Source organism: Ceratotherium simum, chromosome 31, assembly GCF_057802395.1.
Source record: "Ceratotherium simum simum isolate JZ-2026a chromosome 31, ASM5780239v1, whole genome shotgun sequence".
Classification (NCBI taxonomy): domain Eukaryota; kingdom Metazoa; phylum Chordata; class Mammalia; order Perissodactyla; family Rhinocerotidae; genus Ceratotherium; species Ceratotherium simum.
In genome coordinates this window covers 27,224,145-27,242,604 of record NC_141930.1, presented here as the reverse complement: position 1 = coordinate 27,242,604, position 18,460 = coordinate 27,224,145, and the positions used below count along the sequence as shown (strand labels likewise).

The 18,460-nt window shown below is 44.9% G+C and overlaps 1 protein-coding gene across 5 annotated transcripts in view; it reads left to right on the top strand.

Moving 5' to 3' along the window:
* Positions 1–2,291, top strand: part of FAM110B (family with sequence similarity 110 member B) — a 148,793-nt gene extending 146,502 nt beyond the window's left edge. For all 5 annotated transcript variants that reach the window (XM_087420539.1, XM_087420540.1, XM_087420541.1 and 2 more), the window contains one exon: positions 499–2,291. In XM_087420539.1, coding sequence (XP_087276665.1) covers positions 813–1,925 — 1,113 coding nt within the window. In that variant the 5' untranslated portion in view covers positions 499–812 and the 3' untranslated portion in view covers positions 1,926–2,291. The remainder of the gene's footprint in view (positions 1–498) is intronic.
* The last annotated feature ends 16,169 nt before the right edge of the window (positions 2,292–18,460 follow it).

Genomic DNA, 18,460 nt, shown 5'->3' with positions numbered 1-18,460 from the left:
AAGTGTTATTGAGAGATTGGTAGTAATAAGTCAGAAGTTTTGCTTCATTGCAAAAAGAGACGAATTATAATTCACCGCTGTTATAGCCTAGGGCGGATAAGGGATCCTTAGGAACCCAGCCGCGCTTAATGAACTGGGAACCCGGCTGTGCGAAACCCGCATTTCCACCTTCATCTAGTAGTTCTCGGGTTTTGATGTAAGTAATGCCAGCCGGGCGTGATCAGAGGCGGGTCTCACCAGTGGGGAGGCAGCTGGAAGAGCTCACGCGTGGGAAACCTCGGCCCCTCGCCCTCTCCCGAACGCCGGCCTCTGCCAGCGCGCGCTGGGGCGCGGGCCGGGCGGTCCTCGTCCTGGGAGCCGGGAGCGCCTCCCGGAACGGCCGGGCGGCCTCGCGCCGCGCTCGGCAGGCGGAGGCGGGGGCCCGCGGGCTTTCTCTGTTGCTACAGCCGTGATGTCACTCGCCCATCCTAACCCGCGGTTGGTTGTTTTGTGTTTCAGCTCTGCCTGCAGTTGAGCACAAAGAGCTGGAGGAGACTCCCACATCCTTCGGGGAGAAGAAAGGAGGCAGCGAAGCGGATTAAAGGAACTTGTGGCTTGTGGCCTTTTTGCACCGGGGCTGCCTGGAAGGGGGAAAGTGAATTAAAGCCACAGTGGCGGTTAATGAGCTGTGAGATGAGGCGCTGCCGCTGCTGACGCTCAGATTCCAGGATCCGTCTGCCGCCCTTTGTGCTTCATGTACATGTGTCTATTCAGCGCATCCGGAGGCGCCCAGAAGAGAATCCAACACGGCTGCCGGGGAGAGACCACCCACCATGCCCACGGAGACCCTACAGACAGGTAGCATGGTGAAACCGGTCAGCCCCGCCGGCACCTTCACCTCGGCGGTCCCCCTGCGCATCCTCAACAAAGGGCCCGACTACTTTCGCAGGCAGGCCGAGCCCAACCCCAAAAGACTCAGCGCCGTGGAGAGGCTGGAAGCGGATAAGGCCAAGTATGTCAAGAGTCAGGAGGTCATCAACGCCAAGCAGGAGCCCGTGAAGCCGGCCGTGCTGGCCAAGCCCCCGGTGTGCCCCGCCGCCAAGCGCGCCCTGGGCAGCCCCACGCTCAAAGTGTTCGGCAACAGCGCCAGGACCGAGAGCGGCGTGCAGAGGGAGAACCTGAAGCTCGAGATCCTGAAGAACATCATCAACAGCTCGGAAGGCTCTAGCTCCGGCTCGGGTCACAAGCACAGCTCCCGAAACTGGCCGCCCCACAGGCCCGACGCCACCGACCTGCACCGGCACTCCTTCGCCGAGTCCCTGAAGGTCTACCCCACGCAGGGCCGCGGCAGCCCGCAGGAGAGCGGCTCCCACGTGGGCAGGAGGCTGCTGGAGCAGTCGGCCGAGTCCTTCCTCCACGTCTCCCACAGCTCCTCGGACATCCGCAAAGTGACCAGTGTTAAGCCCTTGAAAGCGATCCCCTGCAGTAGCTCCGCCCCTCCCCTGCCTCCCAAACCCAAGGTCGCCGCCATCGCCACCATGAAGTCTCCCGAAGCCGACCCTGTGGAACCAGCTTGTGGAGTCAGCCGCAGACCCTCCCTCCAGCGGTCTAAGTCAGACTTGAGTGACAGATATTTCCGGGTGGACGCAGACGTGGAGAGGTTCTTCAACTACTGCGGACTGGACCCCGAAGAGCTGGAAAACCTCGGAATGGAAAACTTTGCAAGGGCTAATTCTGACATCATATCCCTCAACTTCCGCAGCGCAAGCATGATCAGCTCAGACTGTGAACAGTCTCAGGACAGTAACAGTGACCTTAGAAATGATGACAGTGCCAATGACCGGGTGCCATATGGCATTTCTGCCATCGAAAGAAATGCTAGGATCATCAAGTGGTTATATAGCATCAAACAAGCTAGAGAGTCACAGAAGGTCTCCCACGTGTAAGAGAAAGTGCGTGTGGAGGAGGGAGGGGTGGGTCTCTGTCTGTGCATCCGCAGTTGTGAAGGTTGTGAGGTCTCCTTGAAGTGTTGTGAGCTTCTCCACTCTCTTTGTGTTGCTTGTTGTGCAATGTTTTCAAGTTGCATGCCTGTCAACATGGGGACTGACCTGGCTTCCGCGTCAACCATCGCTGCCGAGCCTGGCTGAACACAGTCATCTGCCAAAAGTTTCAGGCGAGAATCTAATTAGGGCTTCAATCTTAAGCAAAACTGTTTACACGAAAACGGTATACAACTTCTTCAATATTTATGTGGTTCTTGTGTTTTTATATCCTGCGCTATTGTGTCTTAATTAAAAGTTTTATCAACTGGCTTTTAAGTTGAGAGTAGAATCTTTTTGAAATAAAAAGCCAATTTGCCTACATGTGAGACTGAAACAATGGGAAAATAAATGGGATCTGCTACCAAACAGATGTAGTGACTGACCTAGGATAGAAGAACCAGGCTGGGTTTTTGAGGAAGAAAGTGGTGAGCCTGATGTTAATCAGTGACATATTGAAATTCTCTTGCCGCTTACTAAAGTCATGGTTGGGGCAACAGTGCTCCGTGTTGTGTCCTACTTGGTGTGTAAATGTTGGTGGTTCTGTGTAATACCGACCCTAAGGAAAGACAATCAGATACAATGAAGGTGATTACATCTAGGAGGTTGGGTGTTTGGGGGTTTTATTGATGATGTTCTGATTTGAGTTGATTCATAAATTTCTACTATTAATCTTTTAACAGGAATGGCCACCCTAAAGTTCGAATGTCTTAAAAAAAAAGTTTTTTTGATGAAAAACTAATTCACTGCTGATTCTCTTCCCTCCCTTTGTTGTTGTTGTTTTATTTTGGAGAGGGGAGTGGGGTTTGGGAAGGTTTGAGCTATCCGAAGACGTGAACACAAACAGAAATACCAGCCATATCCGGAGAGAGCCTCCTATTCAAAAGTGAATGCCTTTGGTAACTGAACCCTATCTGAGCAGCCTGATTGTGTTGTGTTGCATATATTATTCTCTCAGGCTGTGGACCTTTGTTACAGCTCTAGGAAACTGTAGAAACCCCAACACTATGTAGCTTGTCCACCCTGTGGTCTCTAGTGCTGCACATCAGCTTGTTCCCCTTTTCCCCAGTAGCCTGTCTCCCAGGTAGTTCAGTTAGCTGTCAACCCGCTGGCGGTTGTGGTGTGGTAGCAGAGAGGTGACCTGTGGTGGTCTGCTTCATTGCTCTTGTAGCCGTGCTCTGGAGTTCTCAGGAGCACTACCTTAGACTTCGTCAGCTGATAGGGAACTTTTTATGGTGTAAATGCTGTAAGACTTTGTACATACTTCAGTTGTCATGAAATCTTTAAGAAAAAAAGAAAAAGTTACACTAATAAATAGCTCTGGTGCAGGCACTCATGGTGGTGGTTTCTCTTTGTTCTTTCCTTTGTTCCCTCCACAGAAGTTAAACTTTGGACTGTGAGCCAGAAGCAGATTTTTGATAGTCTTGAAGAAACATGATTTTGTTAAGTTATTTTCACCATATCCCAATTATTCTGAACAGCAGTGTTCTTAATCGTAGCTCTAGCAATGTGCTTTTGCTAAAATAGTTTCGTCAAGGTTCCTAAAATATGTTGCTGCTTCTTTACTTAGTTCACACTTCTGTTATTTTTATCCTTTCTTAAGCATCAGAATTTTTCACATCTTCCACAAGACTCTTCAGTCGTAAATATTTATGAGTTCTTTCAGTGGAGACACACCTTTGAGATTTATAGCCTTGTTCTTAGTTGTACAGGCTCAGTGTCGTTAACGTAACATGTTCGTACATTTGTCCACTCATTCATTCATTCCTCTTTCAATCGGTCGTTTGTTGAGAGACTGCCTTTTTCAGGCCTCACATAGGCATGGGACTGCTGTGGTCAACAGCAGTCTCTACCTCAAGGAGTTTAGCTTTTCACATTGATTTTAAGAGAACTATCATTCCTCTTAGTGGACATGTCTTATCTCCTATTATTAGGACATTGAGTATTCAGTGAGTATTCATTGAATCAAGTTATGTGAAGATTAACATGTCCTCAAAAGTTCCAAATAATATGTAAATGTAAAAGAAAGCATTATTTGAAAAGTCGTTTTCAGAAACAGAAATGATATGATTCCCAACTATTCCTTTTCATAAACATTTTTCTTCTGAAAAGCAAATTCGGTTTCTTGACTCTCTCTACTGGTTTTGAATTCTTTCTGGTTCTCTGATTAATTCTCAGTTCAACTAAAACTCTACTTGCCAGAAGAAACATTTTGAAATGCAGCTATGAGTGGTGATGATACAAGGCATTCAAAATAATAGAATGAAAATAAGTTAAGAAGTATATGTATATGTATATAAACACACACACGTTTTCTTCCCTCACCATTGGGGAAGAAATGTGTCCATTTAAAATATTCACAGCTTGGCATTTATCCATCTCTTTTTTGGGCTATTGAAAATCCAAAAATAGATGTCATTTTCCTAAGGAAACCAGTTTTTTGGGGAGATGAGCACTTCTTAGCTAATTTAATATCACTGTTTATGCTTTTTTAGTCATAGATTCTGTTTGAATCTTCCAGCGTTTCAAAACCACATTTAATCTGTATTCCAACAGGGCTATAAATAACCCACTATAATTCAGTCTAATCTGTGGCCTTAAATATTTGTACAATGGACAAATGTGAGGTTGTTGGTTCCTATGGAAGATGGGAGCTCATTATTTTCTTTTTGTTCTTGAAATTAGTATTTCTAAAAAGAACTAATTCAGATGCTTAATATTAAATCCAAAGAGTGAGACATTTTTGTTCTTTTTGCAAAATACTCATTCTGTTACCTCATGGAAGTAAGTATCGTGTGTGTGTGTGCGTGCATGTGTGTGATGATAATGTTGTATAAATTTAGGGTTGTCATATAGTTCAGCACACTTTTTTTTACCCACACAATGCAGAATAAGGCAAGATTACACTAGATGGCTCTGGAAACTGGTTGTTTCTTTCTGAAAACCACCAAATTTTAAGAAATGTCTCTCATATTCACCCCCTCTGCCATTGCCTTAGTTCGGCTCTCATCTTGTCTTCCCTGGACTGTTGTTCCTAGAGCTTCCTAACTGAAAGTCCTGCTCTCCCCGCCTGTCTTTTCCCACCCTGTTGTCAAAGAAATCATAATAAAATCTGATCATGTCACTCTTCTGTGTAAAAACATCCTTCAGCTTGAATATGCTGCTGATAGGACAAATCCTAACTTCTTAACAGAGAATGTTGGGCATTTACCTCTCAGACCTCGTCTTCTGTGTCCTCTTCAGCCACCCAGACTAGGCCCCCAGGCTCCAACCAAAGGGATATTTCCATTGGGAACTTTTTACCACTCTGTTAGTGATCTGTTGCTGCATAACAAATTTCCCCAATACTCAGCAACTTAAAACGATAAATATTTATTATCTTAGTTTCTGTGGATCAGGAATCCTGATGTGTCAGGATGTCTCATTAGGCTGCAGACAAGATGTCAGTCAAGGCTGCAGCACTGAAGGCTCAGCTACTTCTAAGACAGCTCACATGGTATTGGCAAGAGTCCTTGCAACATGGCATCTGGCTTCCCACAGAGGGAGTGACCCGAGGGAGAGAGCAAGATGGAAGCCACAGTGCCTTTTGTGATCCAATATCCTATGTCACACACGTCCACCACATTCGATTCATCAGAAGCGTGTCGCTAAATACAGCTTACACTCATCGAGAGGAGAGTTAGGCCCCACCTTTTAAAGGAAGGAATATCAAAGATTATATGGATGTACAGTCATCCCTCAGTATCCACAGGGGATTGGTTCTAGGACCCCCCGTGGATACCAAAATCCGTGGATGCTATATAAAATGGCGTAGTATTTGCATATGACCTACTGCACATCCTCCAGTATACTTCAAATCATCTCTAGATTACTGATAATACCTAATACAATGCAAATACTATGTCAATAGTTGTTATACAGTATTGCTTAGGGAATAATGACAAGAAAAAAAAGTCTGCACATTCAGTACAAACGCGACTATCCTAGACCTTTCAATCTGCGGTTGGTTGACTCTGCGGATGCGGAACCTGCTGGTGTGGAGGGCCAGCTGTGTTTTAGTGTCACCACTCCTGCTGAGGTTCAGTAGCTCTTCATTCTGTGAAGAATGCCTTCTCTTCCCTCCTTGACTTCACAGACTCTCTCTCTATCAAGACTCAACAGTGAGATTTTTTTTTTGAGTTTCTGTGTTTCCTTTTCCCGTTAGATGATAATTTTTGTCGTGACCATGGTATACCTTCCTCAAAACATTTAATTTTCTGCCAGAAAAAAAATTTATCCTAATAAATTCACAGATCTCCAGTGATTATGATGTGAACTGTGGCCCCAGAGTTGGGCAGCGCACAACACAGCAGCCCAGAGTGTATAGTAGATGCTTCATAAGTGTTGACTGGATTTTTTTAACCCATCAGTTTGAGTCCTGTGTTAGTTACAGTATAAATGTTATCACAGTTAACCAAGGGTGGTAGTTATTGCCCCATTTTAGAGGTTAAGAACCTGAGTTCCGTGGAGATTAAGCCCCTTAACCAAGATCCCAGGGGAAGTAAGTGGTGGAATAGAACCTGAACTCAACCCTTCCGTTCCAGCTTTGCTCTCCCTGCAACCCAGCTCAAGACAAGGAGAGGCAGACAGAGCAGGTTGTACTTAAAAACCAGAGTGCCCTTAAATTCATCTTGATAATTTTAACTGCCACCTGTGTATATAAACATGTCACAAAAAGTCAGAATTTCAACAATTTCACTCTTAACGTAAATGGTAACCAATAAAATTTAGAAAAAGACCTCAGCTGTTCCATCATGAGTAGCATACAGCCCACTGAGTTCAAAGAGACAAGGCTGTTAGAATCGCATTTTTTCAGTTTTGAGTGTGCTATGTTTGGAAGCCACGTCCTGTCTTTTTTGATCAATGACTTATAGAAGGGCAAACAGTAGAGAAAAATGTCTGCCCACAATTCAGCCATCAGGAAACACATTTTGATGATCTGGTGAATCAGTGTCACTCGTTCTCCCAAACTTGAGGATGGACATGGCATGTTCTGACCAGAAGATGCACCGGGGAAGGAATGGAAGGTTAAGGGTGCTCCGGAGGAACTGAATAAATTCTTAGAAAAGACGACTCATCTCACCACCATTTTGAAAATGTCATCCCTGCCTTGTCCAATTAGCCCTGTAGGATGACGGAGAGTTCTGTTGGCTTCCACAGTGCCGTCTAAGAGCTGGACTATGAAGGACCAGGGGCTTGGTGGCTGCATATTCTGCTCTGAACAAGTCACCTTCACGGAGAGTTTCTCTTGTGTGTTCAGTTCCTACCCTCATGCTTTGGCAAAAACCTAGCAAAAGGAAAAGCCAGAGGGAGATGGGCCTCAGCAGGCTATTGGAACCCCTTCCTCCAATAACTGAGACCCATCTAACTAAGAGTTTGCCTCCATTCCCCCATCTGTAAAATGAGAGAAAAGCCATCTGATGTGTGTTCCCTTGGCCTCAGGGCTTTGTGACAGCACCGAGCGCTGTTTTCAGAGCATTAGGATGAGGTATGAGGATATGAAAATTCAGAGAAGACAGGGTTCATATTGTTGTGGCAAGTGGGATGGCAGGCGAGGCCTGATGGGGGCCAAATACTTCACTGAGTGGCATTTTATGCACCAGCTTCCCAAGAGTTTAGTTGGGGAAAGAAATGAAATCTCTAAAAGGATTCCGCTCTGAATGGAAGGAATCTCCAGAAACCTTTCAGGTTGTCAGAAGCTGACAGAATTGCATGTTTCCAGGTACATACAGATGTACAAAGCTATGAGGATAATAGTAACAATGATACAGTCTTTCATTAGTTGGGCATTTCGTTCATTCCATATTCGTGCAACAACCATCAGTATATCTTAGATGCAATGCTAAGCTCTTTGTCACATTATCTCATTTTATTCTCACGAGAACCTTAGAAGTAAATTAGAATCCATTTTGCTGATGAGGGATCTGAGGATTAAGCAACTTCTCAAAGGCACACATCCAATAAGTGGAAAAAGTGAAATGCAAACCCAGGTTAATAAAGCAAATCTTAAGACTCCTTCCATAATGAATTTTTAGCATCTAGAAGGGTGGGAGCCATTTTTGCTCCTTTGCAGTAAGTTGTGCTGCAGAACACTTCTCAGAAGCTTAAAACACTATTGCACGTACTGGTTCGCACTTCTTCCATACAGTGAATGACTCAAAACTATTCGTCGTATGTGACACATCAGGACTGAAGCTCTGGGTTCCTCTGAGAAGGACAATAGTGATCAACTGTCCCTCTCCATCCTATCTTACAGAGGAGAAAACAAATGCAGAGAAATGAGGCGGTGGGACTCGGGGCCCTAGAGCAGGTTAACAGGCAGGTGGGGCTAGAACAGAGGAGATTGGTCCTCCATCACCCTCACTAAGGACCAGGGTTGGGGAACGGTGGAACTATGTACCACTAACAATTCCATCGCGCAAAGTAGGAGCAACTTAATTAACATACACTCTATTATTCCTGTACAGTGTTCCTGTCTCAAAACTATCAGATATTTAAAGAAACTTCAATTAGGAGATTTTTCTCTTAATATGTATTAACTATTTTTCAATTAACCATAGCAGAAATAAAATAATAAAGATTAAGAAATTTCTCTAAGGAAGTTTTTAGCCTTTTCGGAAATAATTACTACTATTTTAATATTCTTTTAGTAACTCCACTGTCCATAGATGCCCTAGAGCTTAGGAACCATTTTTCTAGGCCTGATTCCTCTGCCTCCTGTATCCCCTGGGGCAGACATTGCCACTGGTTCCAGTATCATTTCCGTCTCCTTCCGGGCTCACAAGAGGATTGCATTTTCACACCCCATAGCGTTAGGTGTGGCCAATGAACCATGAATGAAAGTGACACGTGTTACAGTTGGGAGGAGGCATAGAAGAGCCAATCCCAGATTCTCCATCTTCTCTTCTCATAAACATAGCAGCCAGCGAAGTTCAGACGACGGAGCTGCCATTGGGCTCCGGAGTGAGGACAATGTGGGCGGAGTGAGAACAGTGTGGGCGAACAGAGCCCTCCGCCCTCAACCCAGAATGGATATGTAAACCCCAGGGGTGAACTTTATCCTTGTCAAATTGAGAGTTTAGGGGTTATTTTCTACTGTAGCACAACCTAGCCCATTCTGACTATTGCCTCAGTTGAAAAGCAACCAATACAGACATAGGAGTATATACGTGAAAGACTGCCATGTTGTTCCAGCAAAAGGCAGGATCAAAGGGCAAGCTTTAACATACTGTTTCTCAAAATGTGCCCCCAAAACACTGTATTTGAATTCCTGGAGTGGGCCCAGGAATCTGCCTTTTTAACAAGTGCCCTCCAAATGATTCTTAGGCACGTCAAAATTCCAGAATCTCTACAGTCACAGATAGTTAATTGGCTTTCAGTGTTACTAACTGGAAAACAGGTAAGAATGCTACAATTGCCAGATATTTGAAAATAATTTTAATACATTTTAGAATCATAATTACAAGTGCTAGCCTTTTGGAGTCTTATTTTCTGAAATGAAAAACATGTGCAAGACTACCTGCTGGCTATGATAAGCAGACTCGGCAGATTGGAATCACATAGCAACCTCTGTCCATTTCCAGCGCCCCAACCTGCCCCGGCCTCCGTGATCTTTCATCGGGACCACAGCCAGAGCCTCTGAGTGGGTGCCCCTCTCTGTTTTCACGCCCCTCAATTTATTCCCATCAAGCAACCAAAAGTGATCTTTGAAAAACAGATATCATGTGGTGTCATTCCATTGTATAACACTTTTCAGTGGTTTTTCATTGCAGTTATGACTAAATAAAAAATGTCGTACCTCGGGCAATAAGACCCTGCGGTATCTCCTGTCTACCATGCCCCCCTCACCCCTGGGGCTCCCCGTTCTCTCCCACTCTCACTCTGGGTTTGTAGAACATGCAAGCTCTTCTCACCCCACCCCCCAGGGTCCAGAATCATGCTGCCCCTCCCTAATAGAGCATTTCCCCTTGATAGTCCATCTTCATGCAGCTGACTCATCATCTTAGAATTTATCATCTCCTCAGACAGCCCTTCCTGTCACTTTATGTACATTCCTTGTGTTAATCTCTATCCTCTGCTTTTTTCCTTCCTGGCACTTACTACAATCTGAAATTCTCTTATTAACTAAGTTATTGTCTATCTTGGGCAGCCTTTTACCCCCTTTACCTAGTTCTGTGCCTGGCGTGGGACTGGTGAATAATATGTATCTTTGGAAGGAATGGATGAATCCAAACCAAACTCCCCATCTAATCCCACCTCCTGGCGTGGAATCCCCCTTCAGCCTGTCCTGCTGCCTCTCCCGTCTCTGTCAATGACTCCATCATTCTACACAGGGGAACTGGGTTGGCATCTAAGAATTTCTTGCCCTAGTATCTGTTCTTGGAAAATGAACAAAACATTTTTAAGGTAATAAGAGTCCAGAATATGAACCTGTCTGCATAAAAGGATTTTTTAAGCAAGTACTTCTCCCTCATTGTAAAAATACCTTAAAAGGAAGTGGAAGTCCTTCTGTTCACATTGTACTATAACCCAAAGCAGTGAGAAGGTCTACTGTGTGTGTGTGTGTGTGTTGGGGGGGTGGGGTAAGCAACAATCCAAGGCTGCAGATATGATTTCTATCTTGACTTCTCATGTATGTCCCAAAGGCCAACAAATAGCATACCCCTTTTCTTTCCCAAAATACAAAAGCTCACCCTTTATGTGAAACTACATACTCAAGGTAGCACCACTGGGTATTAACCACTGAGGCGCCCTCCTGGCAGACTGTCTCCAAGGCAAATCTGATTCAGAACACCTCCCATTTTAGCCTTTCAGTGTTGCACACTGGCCTCTCAACCATGGTTCGCCATCCTGTTCTCTGAAAATTCTGCTCACTGGGGAAGGAAAAAAAAAAGCAAGCCATGCATGAATGCAATTGCTCCCTCAACTGAATAAAACTGTGGTGGCTCATAATTGATAACATATGGAAGTTCAACTGGGAGAAGGAAAAGCGAGAGGAGCACTCTCATTACATGACCTCCTGAAATGCCTGGGTTAGCATGTTTTGCCTGCCTAAGTGTAAATAAGTTTGAACCTTTCGAGGATTTCTAAGCATCCTTAATCTTTTCCGGTTGTTTCCTCTTTTTTGTAATAGATGGAGAACAGCCGCCAGGTGAGTTATTTCTGTGCATCACAAGTGCGGCTTCTGGCAGATAGGCGCTCCAAATGTGTCGGTCACATCGCTTTCCTCTATTGAGTTCAAGACCGTTTAATGACTTAAGCTACTGAGCATTTTATTTTGGAGGAAAATGTTGTAACCTTCATTTACTAATTTCATGGGCATGTGGTTATTTCACTAAGGGCTTTTCCTATTTTCTCCCAATGAATTGACAGCTGCACATGGCTTAGGAATGTGGTACTAATGTCTGTGGCTACAGGAAAATTACTCCACTTGGTCTGGACAAAGGCTTGATGTGTTTTATCCATGTTGCGAATTTCTCAGAGCCTCTCAGTGTACAAGCATCTGATATAAAACCAACCCCCTTCCCTAAAGACCCCTTGCTCTGTGTTTATGGATTTGCTTACATCTGCTGAGAATTCTTTGGTTTAAGGAATCTGTGAATTGAGGTCTGGACAGCATTTCAGGTTCCCAAGGTTTTTTTTCAGCATTTAATTCACCATCTGATGCCTTTTAAATCCAGTTTAATAGTTGAAATAGATTTTTGTGCTTTCTGCACTTAAATGATTATGTGTTCCTATGCATGCACATGTTGGATTTCTTAAAGAATTTATTCCAGACAAATGTGCTGAAGGTCAAATTACACTATGGTTATTTTTAAAATCAAAATCCTGGTGATTTTTGGGGGTCTGTTCAGGGGGATTTGAAATGTTCTGCAGATCGGTAGGTAGTAAGGCTGATTTCAAGCTGAAAAGGAAATGTAAGGCATCTTCTTTATTTAGCATTTATTTGCTCTTACCCTCTTTTTCTGGTGATTGGGTTGCTTTTTCACACATTCAGGTTTAGGGGAAAGGAAAAAAATGGAGAGCGAACATCTTGCCTAGTGAGAAGAGAAAACTGCAGCTAGCACTGTGTCGTAGTTCTGCTCGACTTCCCGCTTTCTGTCCCCGTTCGTGTGCCCGCTAGAAGGTAACGTCCCTGAAGACAGGCGCTCTCTTCCCCTCTCCTGTGTGGCCGCTGCCTAGTTAACGGTCTGGTAGGTATTGGGTGTGGGTGCTTAATGTCTGTTGAATGAATACGGGGTAGAGAGAGCCCGAGATCACTGTAGGAGTCCTAACCTGAGGGGAGAGACCAGAGGGGCCTAGCGAGGCAGCTCCCCATCAGCTGTGTCCTGTGCCCTCACAGGGCTCCCCAGACACACACGCTCTGTTCCTCCTCTTTGGGCCCCCCCTCTCGTTTCTCTTCCGCAAATTGCTGTTCTGTCCCCTGCCCTGCTCTAGGCCGGGGTGCAGCAGGGAACCCACCACACAGAGGGTCCACCGCGAGGAACGCCAGTGTCCATGTGAGGCAGACAATAAATAAGTCAGGTGAACAGCCTGTTAGACAATGATGCATGCTTAGGAAACAGGAATAAAACAGGGATGAGAGACAGGAAGCTGCCTTACTCGGAGTGTCCTTTGGGTAAAGACTGAAGGAAGTGAGGGAGGAACCTCGCAGATGTCTGGGAAAAGCAATCCAGGCTGCAGGCCCATCAAATAACCCGCAGGAGGCCTGTGGGACTGAAGGGAAAGCGCAGTCAGGTGGGGCCTGTGAGCTTTCTAGCAATAAGTGTCTCAGGAGAAAAATGTCCTATCAATCAAATGCCGTTTAGGGGAATCTCCAGGTTTAACAAACTTAAGCTGGTTCTCTGGGATCTTCATCAGAGGATCCTTTAATCTCCAAGAGGCAGTTTTAGTGCAAACTGTTTCCCTAAGTGTACTTGAGTCAGGAGCCACTTTTGGGGTAACTTGGGGCTCTAAAGATCACAGAAACAAGCTGAGGGGTGAGGAGGGGGGCGGCAGTGGAGGCTGACTCATGGCCCACCCTCATCAACAGCTATGCCCCCAGTGCTTGTGAACAGAGCCCACGACATTCACATGTCCAAGAAAGAGGAGGAGGGCTCAAGTGACCTGCTGTGTCGGACACCAGAAAGTTATAAAAACAGTATGTTTTCCTTACACATATTATTTGTTTACTTAGTCCTACTATTAATTACTACCAATTGCCACTGTTAACAAGTCCTATTTTTGTCTTGTTTAATTAACATTTATGTAACAGAAAAGTAAATAATATAGAATAATATATGATTTCAAATAAACACCCAGTTTTCATATCTTTGTAGTAAAGTAATAACACATATATATATAACTATATATACATATATATACCTATACAGTGAGTCTATAATATATATTCTCATATGTAACATACATATACTGTGTATATAACATACTTACACATACTGTGTATACACATATTACATAATACATATACTCTATACATATAACATACATACTATATGTACCATACATATGTAACTATATATACACATATACCATACATGTGTGTACACATATATAATGTACATATATAAACTATATTGTATATGAAAAGCTGGCCACCTTACTTGAGCTCAGAGCTCAGTTTTCAGTGGTGAGTTGGACAGAGTGTTAGCCACCAGCCCCGCTTGGAGAACAAAGACAATGAAAACCAACAGAACAGTGGAGACCAGCAGACACTCCCAGAGTGGAGTCTCCCAGAGCCACAAAGACCAGGAACCTAGACTGGGGCCAACCAGAGAGGCTGAGGCTTCTCTGAGAACTTGAAACTCCAGTCTTGGTGGCCCAGTCAGTGGCAACATCTCACACTCTCCTCTCTGCTCCTGGGAAGTGCCAGAGCCCTCCCTGCCTCCCCACACCTGCCAGAGGCAGCAGGGAGAGTGAAACCTGCTTGGGGATTAGGGGATTCAACTCCCAGTTCCTTCTCTTCCTGCTATGAACCTTCAGCAACTCACTCAAACGTGCTGAGCCTCAGTTTCCTCATCTGTAAAATGGAGACACCATTTCACAGGCGGTGTGGCCTTCTGCACAGTGGTGCTGGGGCAGTGCTTTTGTGAGGGTTGAGTTTGTGTACACAGGAGCACACAGTGGGGCCCTTACCTCCCTTCCTCCTCTCTATACTCTTTCATTTCGTCAAGGCCAGAACATATGTATCGTCACCATAAATAGGACCTGAAATTTAGGCAATGATTAGCCGCAGGAAAACCTCTTTCTTTCATTCATTTAAATAAGAATTACCATTACTGCTGCGGGCTGGCAAGTCCTGGGTTTTGTGGAACATGAAGAGAAGTCAAACAGGTCAGTAAAGGAGAGAACAGGGCTCCAGGGGCATCCCACCCCCTGGAGCTCTTTGTCCCCTCCTCTACCCCCGTTTCAGCTCAGATCCTCTGAAACCCAAATCACACTACCTCCTTTCCTAGCCTTCCTGTTCCCGCCACAGCCTGTTACCGGGTCTTCCCAGCAGGAAGCGACCTCCCTCCTGCATATGCTTATGACAATTATTTATTCATTGTGGAGAACACTGGCAGTAAATCATGTGTGGCCCAGTGGCGTGTCTTCCATTGTTTAATTGTTGTTAAAAATTGTCACTTAAATTTTATGTTAATCTATTTAACTTTTCCCGCTGAGAAAGCAATGGGAAAACCCACCCATCTAAATGTTCACACTGTGGCTTCATCTGGGAAAATCCACTTTACATACACGCTGCCCCAGCATTAACTCAAACTCAAATTTACTTCGTAAGACTTGCTGGTTTTAGTTTATCTATCAAATTAACTGAAGTTGTAAAAATTGTTTTGGTTCAAATGGGGTGCAGCGATGTGCAGATGTGTGCAGTTAATTAAAGACCTAGATAGACAATCCATGCCCTGAATTGAATGTTGCTATTCCTTTCATTGTGAGTGCCTGCAGTCGAATATCATTTAAAGCAATTAGGTTTTCGTTGTGCTACATTGTTACAGTAATGGGAACTTTAGTGATCTTGCGGGGGGGGGGGGGCGGGGAACGGAGGAGGAGAGAGGTTTCCCTAAATGCTTGTATTCTGTTGTGAGCTTAACTTATTGAATTGGACCTTTTTGTAGAACTTATTATTTAAAACAACTTTCCATGGGCTAGAAAGTACGCCATACATTGTACCTAGTAGACAAGCATTTATTCAGTCATTCAGGGCTCAGTTATGCAGAATTGTGTTGTGGCACTGAACTTGACATAGAAAGAGGCCGTTTGCTGGAAAACAAGAATGGCAACTGAGTGAAAACAACCATATATGCAGAGCATGTTTGAGATCAGTTATGTGTACATCTCCCACCACAGGCCCGGGAAAGGCTGAGGAGCTGCAAGAGCATCAAACAGGATTAAACGATGCTCTAGATGCTATTGGAAAGGGAACACTTGGGAAGATTGACAAGCGTTAAACCGAAAGGATTTTTGGTGTGAGTGATTTTGTACAGATGTGTGTGTGTGTATTTATACTTTTATTAGAGAAGTTGTACTCTATAATTAAGGAATTTGAAAGTGAGTAGGGGGGACAGGACTCTGCAACGTGGGTGTTGTTTACTGTTCTTACTCCATCGGAGCTGATATTTTAAGCACACTGATCTCATTTCCACTCAGAGACCTTGCAGATAAAATGGATGTTCCTGCAGATAACACACAAGGCTGGAACACAAACCGCACAGCACATGTGGCGTCTGAAAGACACCCTCACCGGGACTGTTCCCCACACACCAGTCAGTCACAGACCAGCGAAAACAAGGGCCCTGTCTCTCCAAACAGCACACAGTGTACAGCCCAGCTCATTCAACTCCACCGACACTGAGCTCTGCATAAGGTGGCGTTTCTTTTAAAGATTTTATTTATTCATTTTTTTCCCCCCAAAGCCCCAGTAGATAGTTGTATGTCATAGGTTCACATCCTTCTAGTTGCTGTATGTGGGACTCGGCCTCGGGTTGGACGGAGAAGTGGTGCCTTGGGGCGTGCCTGGGATCCGAACCCGGGCCGCCAGCATCAGAGCGCGCGCACTTAACCGCTAAGCCACGGAGCCGGCCCGGTGGCGTTTCTTTTAAATGACAGCAGGTCATCACTTTGGTCGAGGAGAGTGTACTCCCGAGGATGCATAGCTAACATTGGGACACCAGTGCTCTCCACAGAACAAAGAGGAAAGTTTCAGGGACATCCACTCAAGAAACTTATGGGCAGGGATGGAGGAGGGAGGCAAGCCAAGGACACTTCCAGAACTAAAAGTCTAACCAGTTCAGGTAATGATCCTAGCCTAGACATTGTTGTTGTTGTTTTGATTCATAAGTGCTCAGAGTATGTTAACCTCTAACAACTATTCTTCTCTTTCCAAATAAATACCAAAATATTTTGTCAAGCAGTGCTGTTGCTGATTAGGTCTGATTGCTCCGGTGTGACAGCACTGAGTGGATTCTCGACAGGCGTTCAGCCAGCCTGTAGAAACTACCAGGCTCCCTGGCACTGAGCCCTCGAGCTTGGGCCACATAGCCAATCAAAGGGAGGGACACATACAGGGTCTTCATGCTGATGTGCTCTTCTCATTAACTGTTACTGTTTCTGTTTCACTTCCTATGAGGGAATTATAAATGGTCCATTACAAACCACGTTAATTTCAGATGTTCTTCTGTGTGCTCCAGTCCTCAGAGCTCATGCTCATGGACATTGTTGGTTTCGTCTGTGCAGTACTCACCTCTCTTCCCCTCTCCCCCATTCTGGAAACAATACCCCTAATTTCCTTAAGGTGCCAAGCTACGCCACCCCCCAACCACTTCCCCTCACCTATCCAGCTCTCAGTGGAAGGTCTGCCTGTGATCCAGGCAGGGCCCATTACTGAATGCCCATCTCCTGGGCCACGTGGCCCAATCAGAGGGCTTCCCAGTGAGAAGTGGGGAGAGGCTCCACTGGAACAAGACAGTGGTGGTGATCCTGGCTTCTGGGGGCCACACAGTAGAGTGAGGCCCAACGAAGCCTAGGTTGGCTGTTCAGCCATGCACATCCAACTTCAGTTCCGTAAGCCGAAAAACAACCTCCCCCACCCCCACTTTTTTGCATTAGTCAGTTTGAATTGGGTTTTCTGTCGCTTTCAACAAAAAGGGTTCTGACTAATGGCCTGTGTATGGTGTCTTTGAGAGAGTCTGTTAGTTTAAAGACAATGAATGATTGCACAGGGCTTGAGCCAGCTTCTTAGACTCTTGCTCTCCTTGGAAACTTTGTCCAAACGGAGACTTCGTTAGAAGTCACTAGAGCAGAGCCAGAAGGACTGGTCAGTGGACTGGTAAGAACAGTCTGGCCAAAGACGCCACTCAGCCCCCAAGTCAGGGGGCTCCCTCCACCAGGAGGTGAACTGCCCTCTGAAATTACAGGCACTCTAAAACATAAACTGGTTTGTTCTTATTATGCAAGTAATACATAGTAACTATAGAAAAACTGGAAAAAACTGATAAGATAAAAAGAAAAAAGTATCATTTCTCCCTAATTCTCACTATACATATAGGTGAAGATGTTGCTAATTCTTATCTATCCCTCGTTGCACTTGAAACAGACAGGGCTGTGTCTTGTTCACTATTATAATTCCAAGATTTAGCACTATGCCAGCCTCATAATAAGTATAACAATCAATTAAAACAGTGAGTGAGTGAATGAATAAATGAAATGGTGCAGCACAACACACTGCTTCCCAACCTTCCAAGTCCCCATGAAAAATGGTGTCACTCAGGGGACTCAGGAGACAGAAAGCTAGGGATCCTGGATGCCCAAGCCCTATGTAGCTGCCCCATCTCAGCCCCATTCCGTGATAGAGTTTCAGGAAGCTCAGGTGTAGTTCTGCGTAGCAGTTGGCTTTGGAGTCAGGCTCGCGTTCAGCCTTGGCTCAGAGACTTACTAGGCTTTTGAACTTCAGTGAGTGTCAGATGTAGTAATCTCATACACTGGGTTCTGTTCTCCCAAGATGCCCAACGGTGACTCTTGTTTCCACCCAAAGGATCAAAGCCCAGCTGCATGGTGGCTTTCCTTAGCCCTTGCCCTTGGCCTGGGACGGGGAGTGTCCTTCTTGGTGTGTGAACTTGAACCTGGGCCCACAGACCTGAAGTAGGATACATTGTACTTTGGATGGATCATCCTCATATTTAGAAATTGAATCGGTTTGGAAAACTACAAAAGGAGAATAAGATGAGTGATCAAATTCTATTTTAGAATAAGATATAGAGTAAACAGTACATTGATCATTCTTATGCAGTTTTTCAAAATGTATCTTGAGAACCATTCCAAAAACAGAGATCCAGAATATTTTAAGAAATGACACCTCTGTGAGAATGCGTATATCCTCTCCCACAATAACTACTCTGAAGAGTGAG